This window comes from Symphalangus syndactylus, chromosome 10, assembly GCF_028878055.3.
Source record: "Symphalangus syndactylus isolate Jambi chromosome 10, NHGRI_mSymSyn1-v2.1_pri, whole genome shotgun sequence".
Classification (NCBI taxonomy): Eukaryota; Metazoa; Chordata; class Mammalia; order Primates; family Hylobatidae; genus Symphalangus; species Symphalangus syndactylus.
Window position 1 is genome coordinate 126,560,233 of NC_072432.2, and position 11,014 is coordinate 126,571,246.

The following is an 11,014-nucleotide window of genomic DNA, read 5'->3' on the forward strand; positions in this document are numbered from 1 at the left end:
GTGGCTAAGGCAGGGTCTGAGGGGCAGGGCCGGAGCCTGGCTGCGAGCTGCGGTTGGGGGGACTCGGAGGAGCGGGGACCCAGCCCCGCTGCGCCGCCTGCACCTTTCCCCAGCCTTCTCCCAGCAGAGGGGAGGCCTGACAGGGAGGGGTCCCATCCTCATGAACGGTCACAAACAGGGCGCTAGGGAAGCACGCCCAACCCCCGCGGTCCCCGCGCTCCAGGATTCGGTAATCTGCGCGCGTCCTGACTCCCGCGGATCGCACTGGGTTCCAACCGGGCTTCCAGCTCCAGGCAGCGCGCGTGAACAAGCCCAGCATTGCGGGCGCGCGCAGACGCCAGCGTGGTGGAGACGCGGAGACGCGCGCGCGGCGGCGAGACTGCCAGGGGACGTTTCGCAACACCGAGAGTCTCAGCGTTTCTCGAGATAGGTGAGGCTGGGCGTTCCGGAAATGGTTTCCCGGAAGGAGCATGTCTGCGCCCGCGACCCTGCCGGAAGTTGCACGCTGAGCCTTGGACACCATGCAGTCGGATGATGTGAGTCTGCTCCGGTTGTTCTGACACCCGGGGTTTGCGCAGGGAATTTTGCCCATTTTCGGACACTTAGAAAACGCATACGCAGCGGGTCTGTTGCCTCGTGCCGCTCTGGATGCGAGGCTTCCGGAACCCCGATTTTCCAACATGGGTTCTCACGCGTGTCTAGCAGGGGTTTCCTGCCCGCTGCCCCGGCCCGGTTGTGAGCACAAGACTCCGTCACCTCAGACCATGGGGTCGGTGTGTCCCGTCCTTCGTGCCTACCAATGCAGGACGTCGCGCCATGCTGTCAGCTGTCAGCTCTGGACTTGGGGTGGGGGGCGGCAGGGGATTTGGCGAAGTTGACTCCAAGTTGAAGCGTCCTTCTCGATCCATGTGCGCGTTACTCTTCCATCTGCGTTTCCTGTGTTCGGCTTTTCTTTACATTTGCTCTACTTCTGCCTAAGTCATAATTTCGGAAGTATCCTAGACTCATTCATTGAGTTTTTTGCTGGAGAAATAACAGTGTGCTTACAGTGTGCCAGGCATTGTGGTAATTATTGAGGATTTGGTTAACCAGAAAAAATGCCCCATCTCTCCTGGAACACTGGTGGGGGAGACACAGTAAACAAGTGAACAAATAAATTAACAATTACACTGTATAATCATACTATGAAAGAAAGACCAGAGATGATGAAGGACACTTCAGATAGGGGTACTCAGGGAAGGTTTCTCTGAACAGAAGTTGTTTGAGTTGTGATCTAAAAGATAAGAATAAGCCAGTCACTGAGGAGCTGAGGAAAAAGCAATCCAGGCAGTAGGAACAGTAAAGTACAAAGAGTTGAAGATATGAGAGAATGAATATAAGGGTCATCAAAGTGACAATGTAAGACAGGTAATGAAATTAGATATGCTTGCCAGGGCGAGGTCATGCAGAATCTTCTAGGAAGTGTTTTTAGGCCTTTTAATGATCTGTTTGTGAAAAGTTGTCTAGTTGCTGTGTGAAGGACTTTTGGAGAGAAAAAATGAAAGCAAGGAGACTAGGGTATGACAAAGGTTGCTTCAAGCCAGACACAGTGGCTCACGCCTGTAATCCCAATGCTTTGGGAGGCTGGGGCTGGAGGATCACTTGAGGCCAGGAGTTCGATTCCAGCCTAGGCAAAAAAGTGAGACTCCATCTCTACAAAAAATTAAAAATTAGCCGGGCGTGGTGGTGCTCGCCTGAGGTCCCAGTTACTTCGAAGGCTGAGGCAGAAGGACTACCTGAGCCCAAAAGTCCGAGGCTGCAGTGAGCTATGATGGCGCCACTGCACTCCAGCCTGGGTGACAGAGAGACCCTATCTCTAAAGTAAATAAATTTTTTTAAAAAACGAAAGTGGCTTCGCCTAAGGTAGTAATTTAATGGTGGAGATGAAAAGAAATTGATGAATTTGAGACCTGTTACGTCAGTATAATTGACAAGACTTTGGTGATGGATTAAGTGAAGAAGAAAAGGAAGAAATCAAAGGATTTGGGATATAAATACATAGTTCAATGGTGATTTTATTTATTTAAGTGGGAGAACTCTAGGGAAGACTGTTCTTATGAGGGATGTGGAATTGAGAACTCCTTGTGGATATGTTAATATTTATGTTGCCTTTTAGATATTGAAGTGGAGATGTCATATACAAATCTGGTGCTCAGGAAAGAAGTCTGACCAGGAAATAACAATTTGGGAGTCGTCCATTTAGAGATGATACTTAAAGCCACAAGCCTAAAAGAGCTCCCTTATTCTTCTTACCTGTTTCCTACCATCCCCCACCAGACACACCTATAAAATTCTTAAAGTGTGTTTTATTCTTTTGCCCTCTTCATATTTTTCCTTTAACAGTGGTAAAGCTTTTTTTTACCCCAGTTCCTCAAGGCAGCGCACTCAAAGGCTATCATACTCTTAATGCATGCTATGTGGCCTTCAGACCTGCTATTTTGTGATACTTTGTTTATCTTTCCCCTAACTAGATAGACAAAACTCTTTAACGAGTATACTTTCTTTCATTCAGCAAATACTTAAGTGGCTACTGTGTGTCAGGACTTGGAGATGTCAGTGCCTTACATAAATTAAGTATATAATGCTGAATGAATAAAGAGCACATTAGTTACAGGAGGATAGCAGTAGGTAGTTTTCTTTGCCCTCAATGAGATAAAATTATGGTATGTATATCTAAAAATCTAATACCATGAAGCCTTTTTTTTGGGGGGGGTGGGATTGGGGATGGATTCTCACTCTGTCGCCCAGGCTGGAGTGCAGTGGCGTGATCTCGGCTTACCACAACTTCTGCCTCCTGGGTTCAAGTGATTCTCCTGCCTCAGCCTCCCAAGTAGCTGGGATTACAGGCACCTGCCAGCACACCCGGCTGATTTCTGTATTAGTAGAGATGGGGTTTCACCATGTTGGCCAGGCTGGCCTCAAACTCCCAACCTCAAGTGATCCGCCTGCCTTGGCACTCAAAGTGCTAGGATTACAGGTGTGAGCCACTGCGCCGGGCCCATGAAGCCTTTAATAATGGATAATGAACATAAGAAAAAAGGAAAGTTACGAAGTATATAAAATGTGATTTCACAGTGTGTCAAAAAAAATCTGGAAAAATATTTACAAAATAATGAAATTTTATCTCTGGGTAATGGAGTTATGATTATTGCTCATCTGTATTTAGCTTTTCTATGAGAATCTGCTGGGGTTTTTTTTGTTTGTTTGTTTTGAGACGGAGTTGCACTCTTGTTTTGAGACGGAGTTGCACTCTTGTTTTCCAGGCTGGAGCACAATGGCGCAATCTCAGCTCACCACAACCTCCATCTCCTGGGTTCAAGTGATTCTCCTGCCCCAGCCTCCCGAGTACCTGGGATTACAGGCATGCGCCACCATGCCCAGCGAATTTTGTATTTTTAGTATAGACAGGGTTTCTCCATGTTAATCAGGCTGGTCTCAAACTCCTGACCTCAGGTGATCCGCCCGACTCAGCCTCCCAAAGTGCTGGGATTACAGGCTTGAGCCACCGTGCCCGGCCTTGCTGTTTGTATTTTAAAAAGTAAACAAGTCAGGCTATTTTACAAAACATTTCTTCCCTTCATTCCTGTCTTTGGGCATTGCCTTCTTGAATTAATATAGTATCTCTTGGGGCAGAGGATTTGAAATGGGCTTTTACTTTGTCTTGCAGGTCATCTGGGATACACTAGGAAACAGGCAATTTTGTTCCTTCAAAATAAGGTGAGTCTCGATTTACAACTTGGTCAAAGATTCCTTCAGTTGCCTCTTTGGCAACCCATTTTATAATCTTTGTTTCTTTTTTCCCATTCTAGAACCAAGACTCAGAGCTTCTGCCGAAATGAATATAGCCTGACTGGACTGTGTAATCGGTCATCCTGTCCCCTGGCAAATAGTCAGTATGCCACTATTAAAGAAGAGAAAGGTAACTCCCCAGTTTTAACTTCTAGAAGAACTGCTCCACAGCTTTTACAGGGATGTTCTTTAGTTTCTGTAAATAACACTAAAGCTATTTTACTTTATCCTCAGGACAGTGCTACTTGTATATGAAGGTTATAGAACGAGCAGCTTTTCCTCGGCGTCTCTGGGAACGGGTAAGCCTTACAACAAAACTACAGTGACCGATGATCAAGAGCATCAAAGCCACATGCTTGACCATGATGCTCAATTCCATGACCATTAACTTTTGAGGCCATCCTCATTAGGCCATAGGTGTCACTGACAGTGAAAACCTAATGAATCATTTACACTTGCCCTTCAAACTTCCTTTTACTGTTTGGTAGGTCCGGCTTAGTAAAAACTATGAGAAAGCACTGGAGCAAATAGATGAAAATCTGATTTACTGGCCCCGTTTCATTCGACACAAATGTAAGCAGAGATTCACCAAGATCACCCAATACCTAATTCGAATTAGAAAACTTACACTAAAGCGACAGTAAGTATTTGGATCATTCATTATTTTTAAATCTATCTTTTTATGGAGCTTGTTTTGAAGTTGAGAAATTGTGAAACTTCGGGGCTTTCTATTCAACTTCGTGGAGTCTGTTATGATGTACTAAGAAGAAACTTTAGCTTAGACTAAAGGTATGCCCTTTGATGTGGCAGGACTTTTAAAACAGTAGAATACAACTTGATTATCACCCTCCTTGTCTGAAAATCTTTCAGAAAATTTTATTTTCTTTTTTGTTAAGACGGAGTCTCACTCTGTCGCCCAAGCTGGAGTTTGCAGTGGCGTGATCTCAGCTCACTGCAACCTCCACCTCCCCTGTTGAAGCAATCCTCCCACCTCAGCCTCCTGAGTAGCTGGGATTACAGGCATGGACTACCATGCCTGGCTATTTTTTTTTTTTTTTTTTGTATTTTTAGTAGAGATAGGGTTTCACCATGTTGGCCAGGCTGGTCTAGAATTCCTGACTTCAAGTGATCCGCCTTCCTTAGCCTCCCAAAGTGCTGGGATTACAGGCATGAGCCACCATGCCCAGCCTTCAGAAAATTTCTCTATGACCCCCGAGGGAATCTTAACTTTAGAGATTTGAAAATGATCTAAGACATGTGAATATACAGGAATGTAAGAACTTTACTCTGGATTCACTGAAAACTAATTTTTAAAAGTGATACGAAATCCCCAGAATTAACAGAATACCTTCTCTAGGAGTGTTAGGCCCTAATGCTTTTTGATTGTGATCTACAGAGAATGCTAAAGATGATGTCAGACTTTGACAGAAAATTCTTTTTTCTTAGTTCACTAAAGTCTTAATTTTAGCATGGCGAATGCCCTGAGAATCCCAGAATGCTTGAACAAAAATGGCCGGATTAAAATATATGTAAAAACATATCACTTTTTATAGCCTTAAATTTCTAGAAGCGTTTAGTGTATCTTGCTGTATTGAGCTGAGCCCTACAGCACCAACCTTGGGCTCCAGGGCTTGTTTGAATCGCTAGCCTCCGTGAATGCCTGAAGCTCAGCCATCCTGCCCTGCACATGAGTAGGCTTCCATTTTAGTCACCAATTCCAATCGTTTTTTCTTCTCATCCTTAAAAAGGAACACAGCACATGACAGTGGATTTTCTGATATATTTTCTTTCCCTTAGGAGGAAACTTGTTCCTTTGAGTAAGAAGGTGGAGCGTAGGGAGAAAAGAAGAGAGGTAACTTATTGTTGCGATATTCATACCTTCTACATTTTCTGTCTGGGGGTCTCTTATAGATTCAGTCACCATCATTTATGTAAACTCTTCAGGCCTTGGATAATGGTTCACTAATAGATAACTATTAGTTGCCTAGGACATTTGATTTTTCATATTTTAAGATGATGATTTTCAGCACAGGTTAAAGTATGTGTGCTTTGGGGATATATGTAATGGAGAACAGAAAGAATCCACAACTCCTTTTTCTAAATTTCTTCTGGTCAAATATTTCAGAATTCAGAATTTTGATGTTGCATATTTTACATACTACATAAAACCTTTAGTAGATTTTGGGCATTCTTATCAAATGGAATTTCTGCAGTGAAATACAATACAGGCATGCAGTAATAACATCATGGAAAATTGGGTATCCATCCCCTCAAGCATTTATCCTTTGTGTTACAAACAGTTCAATTATACTTAGTTATTTTAAAATGTACGATTAAATTATTGGCTATAGTCACCCTGTTGTGCTGCTAGCAAATACTAGGTCTTATTTCATTCGTCCTATTTTTTTTAGCGGGGGTACCCATTAATCATCCCCACCCCCATTACCCTTCCCAGCCTCTGGTAACCATCCTTCTACTCTGTAAATCCATGAGTTCAATTGTTTTGATTTTTTGATCCCACAAATAAGTGAGAACGTGCAACATTTGTCTTTCTGTGCCTGGCTTCTTTCACTTAACATAATGACCTCCGGTTCCATCCATGTTGTTACAAATGACAGAATCTCATTCATTTTAATGGCTGGATAGTACTCTATCATGTATAAGTACCACATTTTCCTTATCCATTCATCTATTGATGGACACTTAGGTTGCTTCCAAATTTTGGCTGTCATGAACAGAGCTGTAACACACATGGAGTGTGGGTATCTCTTTGATATACTAATTTCCTTTTGGGTCTGTACCCAGAAGTGGGCTGCTAGATGGTATGGTAGCTCTAGTTTTAGTTTTTTGAGGAAGTTCCAAACTGTTCTCCATAGTGGTTGTACTAATTTACGTTCCCACCACCAGTGCACAAGGGTTCCCTTTCTCCACATCCTCTCTAGCATTTGTGATTGCCTGTCTTTTAAAAGATAAAAGCCATTTTAACTGGGGTGAGATATTTCGTTGTTTTGATTTGCATTTCTCTGATGATCAGTGATGCTGAACACCTTTTCATATGCCTGTTTGCCATTTGTATGTCTTCTTTTGAAAAACATCTACTCAAATCTTTTGCTTCCCCAATCCCTGTCCCCTGCCTTTTTTTTTTTTTTTGTGAGACAAGGTCTCACTCTGTTGTCCAGGCTGGAGTGCAGCGGTGTGATCTTGGCTCACTGCAACCTCTGCTTCCTGGGTTCAAGTGATTCTCATGCCTCAGCCTCCCAAGTAGCTGGGACTACAGGTGCATGCCACCATGCCTGGCTAATTTTTATATACTTTATAGAGACGAGGCTTCACTATGTTGCCCATGCTGGTCTTGAACTTCTGGGCTCAAGCAATCCACCCACTTCAGCCTCCCAAAGTGCTGGGATTACAGGTGTGAGCCACCATGTCTGGCCCTTTTATTCACTTTTTAATCCAATAATTAGAATTTTTTCCTATAGAGTTGTTTGAGCTCCTTATATAGTCTGGATTTTGTTTTGTTTGTTTTTGAGATGGAGTCTCGCACTGTCACCCAGGCTGGAGTGCTATGGGGCAATCTCAGCTCACCCCAACCTCTGCCTCCCAGGTTCAAGCGAGTCTTGTGCCTCAGCCTCCCAAGTAGCTGGGATGCCAGGCGTGCACCACCATGCCTGGCTGTTCGTTTTGTATTTTTAGTAGAGATGGGGTTTCACCATGTTGGCCAGGCTGGTCTCAAACTCCTGACCTCAGGTGATCTACCTGCCTCAGCCTCCCAAAGTGCTGGGATTACAGGCGTGAGCCACCTCGCCTGGCCTATATTCTGGTTATTAATCCCTTGTCAGGTGGATAGTTTGCCCAGTCAGTGGATTGTCTCTTCACTTTCTTGTTTCCTTTGCTGTGCAGAAGCTTTTTATGTGACCCCATTTGTCCATTTTTGCTTTGGTTACCTGTGCTTGTGGGATATTAAGAAATTTTGCCCAGACCAATGACCTGGAGTTTTTTCAGTGTTTTCTTGTAGTTTTATAGTTGGAGGTCTTAGATTTTTTAATCCATTTTGGTTTGATTTTTGTATATAGCACAAGATAGGGGCCTAGTTTCATTCTTCTGCATATGGAGATCAAGTTTTTCCAGCACCATTTATTGAAGAGACTGTCTTTTCCCTAGTGTATGTTCTTGGCACGTTTTTCGAAAATGAGTTCACTGTACGTGTGTGGATTTGTTTCTGGGTTCTCTATTCTGTTCCATTGGTCTCTGTGTCTGTTCTTACGCCATTACTGTAGTGTTGTGGTTGCTATAGGTCCATAGTATAATTTGAAGTTAGGTAATGTGATTCCTCTAGGTTTTTGTTTTGTTTTGTTTTGTTTTTTGCTGTTGTTTTGTTTGGGATAGCTTTAGCTATCCTAGATCTTTTGTGGTTTCATAACAATTTTAGGATTGTTTTTTCTATTTCTGGGAAGAATGTCATTGGTATTTTTCTTTTTTTTATATATTTATATTTGTCATTGGTATTTTGATAGGGATAGCTTTTCTTTTGATGCTTCTCTCCCCATTAATCACAGTTATGTATCTAAAATCTGTATCATTGGTCTGCAAACTTGTGCTCACCTCAATAAAATTTTTGAACATGTACTCCCCAATGTTATTTATAAATATTTTATTTTGAGACAAAGGTTCGCTCTGTCTCTCAGGCTGGAATGCAGTGGTGGAATTTCGGCGTACTGCAACCTCTGCCTCCCAGATTCAAGCAATTCTTGTGCCTCAGCTTCCCAAGTAGCTGGGATTCCAGGCATGCACCACCACGCCCGGCTAATTTTTGTATTTTTAGTAGAGATGGGGTTTCACTACGTTGGCCAGGCTGGTCTCAAACTCCTAACCTGAGGTGATTCACCCACCTCAGCCTCCCAAAGTGCTGGCATTACAGGCTATAAATGTTATTATACATATACACTTCCACTAATAATACAACGTGTATTATAACTAATTGTGATGTAGTGAAACAAAAGTCTGCTTTTTAGCTGAGTATGATTTTGTCTTGAAGGGCTGTCATAACTGAGGGATTGTAGAGAAGTGCATTGTTGATAGGTGGTCTTAAGTACTTTAATTTTTCATTATGGTCCATTAGTTATGGAGCGGCGTTTTTTCAAGTCCAGTTAGTGAGTTTTCATCTCCAGTTGTCAAACAGGTGTTCCTACAAACCTTTCAGAAGAAATTAATTTTTTCTATTTTTACCAATTGAGTTTGTAACCCTCTGAAAAATGTAGATTTGGAAGAGTTTTAAATGAATTACAATATTGTTTCCACATTTTTAAAGTGTGTGATTGCAATTTTTATAGGAGACATGTTTTCAGCAGTGCCATATGTAGATATAATCACTTTTCACAATGTTCACAGAACAAGTTTTTTGTTTTTTTTTTTCAAAAAACAATTGTCTTCCTTAAACTATTAAAATGTTGCTTTTGTTTGGAAGAGACAGATTAAGTGTATTTATTTTTAAAAACATCTACTGGGTTACATAAACAGATTGGCAAATTTGGAATATTTTTCTTTCTGTGAAAAATGCATGGATCATCTTTAGGTTCTACAACTCTTGCTGTGTCGCCCAGGCTGGAGTGCAGTGGCGCCATCTCGGCTCACTGCAACCTCCACCTCCTGGGTTCAAGCAATTCTTGTGCCTCAGCCTCCTCAGTAACTGGGATTACAGGTGTACGCCACTCTGCCCGGCTAATTTTTTGTGTTTTTAGTAGAGACGGGGTTTCACGACGTTGGCCAGGCTGGTCTTGATCTCCTGACCTCGGGTGATCTGCCCACCTCGGCCTCTCAAAGTGCTGGGATTACAGGCGCGAGCCACCTTGCCAGCCTGGTTCTACAACTTTTAAAAAAGTACTAACCCATTAGATAACCAGCATACTTTTATAACTACTCTCTATCTTTGGCAGAATATTCAGTGTCATCTATGAATCCACTTAACTAAGCAAACATAAACAGTTAAATAGTCATCTAAATAAACGAGTGAGACTACCACTTGCAAGGCCTATGTGCAGTATTCCTCCCTTGAGCTATCTGGCTCACTGTATCTGACACACAACTATTTACCTTATAGACAGAGTCAAGGCACCAATGTCGGTGTACAAGAAAAGTAGTAATGACGTTTAATTTTTTAAGGAAAAAGAGATACGTGGAAGTTTTGAATATTTTCTTCCTACACTTCAGCGGATACCCTTGTAGTGTAAACACCCTACTCTAGAGAAGAGTGTGGAACGTCGCTGTAGCCAATTTTTTTTTTTTTTTTTTTTTTGAGATGGAGTCTCGCTCTGTCGCCCAGGCTGGAGTGCAGTGGCGTGATCTCGGCTCACTGCAAGCTCCGCCTCCTGGGTTCACGCCCTTCTCCTGCCTCAGCCTCCCGAGTAGCTGGGACTACAGGTGCCTGCCACCACACCCAGCTAATTTTCCATGTGCCCCTACACAGTTTTAGGTAATCATTCTAACATAACTTATAGGTATAACACTTTAAAACCCTCTATGACTTTCACTATCAAATTAATGCACCATCCTGGGCTATTGTGTGGTAGTACATGTTGATGTCATGTGTCATCTCCAATGAGCGATCACTGGAGGAAGAGCTTTTTACCTATTCTGTCACATGGAATTTCGCATGATTTTAGAAAATGTAAACGAATGAAGATTTCTGTTCTCTTTTCTCAGCTTTTACAAAGCCTGGCTCCAGAGTTGCTAGATTATTTCTGAGACACTTAAATGTATATAGACTTACATGTTTTGTATCTGTCAAAGCCTGTGTTAGAATTTAGAATGTTGTTTACAAAACCATAGGAATTTCAAAATGGAAATGTTCCCAAGAAAGTTTACAAGAGAAAGAAGAAATCTATCTGGTTGGAGAGGCAAAAGCCAGTAATAGCAAGGAGGGGAAATAATTACATTGTCTTTCTTATAAACAACTTGGTAGTTTCTTCCATTTTTATAAGATGAATAATGAGCACTGATGAATTAAACAGATTTGCTCTTTCCCCCTTATAGGAAAAGGCATTAATAGCTGCTCAGCTGGACAATGCCATTGAGAAGGAATTACTGGAGAGACTGAAACAAGATACGGTGAGAAAGCCATTAGCTTTGGGGTACTGAAATTTTAAGTGGTGGTATGTTGCTAAGACATATTGGGATTTTTTTTTTTTTT

The 11,014-nt window shown here is 42.3% G+C and overlaps 1 protein-coding gene across 1 annotated transcript in view; it reads left to right on the forward strand.

Annotated features, from left to right (window-relative positions):
- MAK16 (MAK16 homolog) overlaps positions 1 to 11,014 on the forward strand; it is a 16,388-nt gene continuing 5,374 nt past the window's right edge. Inside the window, exons 1-7 of the mRNA XM_055295935.2 lie at positions 1 to 536; positions 3,707 to 3,756; positions 3,849 to 3,958; positions 4,063 to 4,127; positions 4,317 to 4,468; positions 5,626 to 5,680; positions 10,858 to 10,932. Coding sequence (XP_055151910.1) covers positions 522 to 536; positions 3,707 to 3,756; positions 3,849 to 3,958; positions 4,063 to 4,127; positions 4,317 to 4,468; positions 5,626 to 5,680; positions 10,858 to 10,932 — 522 coding nt within the window. The 5' untranslated portion in view covers positions 1 to 521. The remainder of the gene's footprint in view (positions 537 to 3,706; positions 3,757 to 3,848; positions 3,959 to 4,062; positions 4,128 to 4,316; positions 4,469 to 5,625; positions 5,681 to 10,857; positions 10,933 to 11,014) is intronic.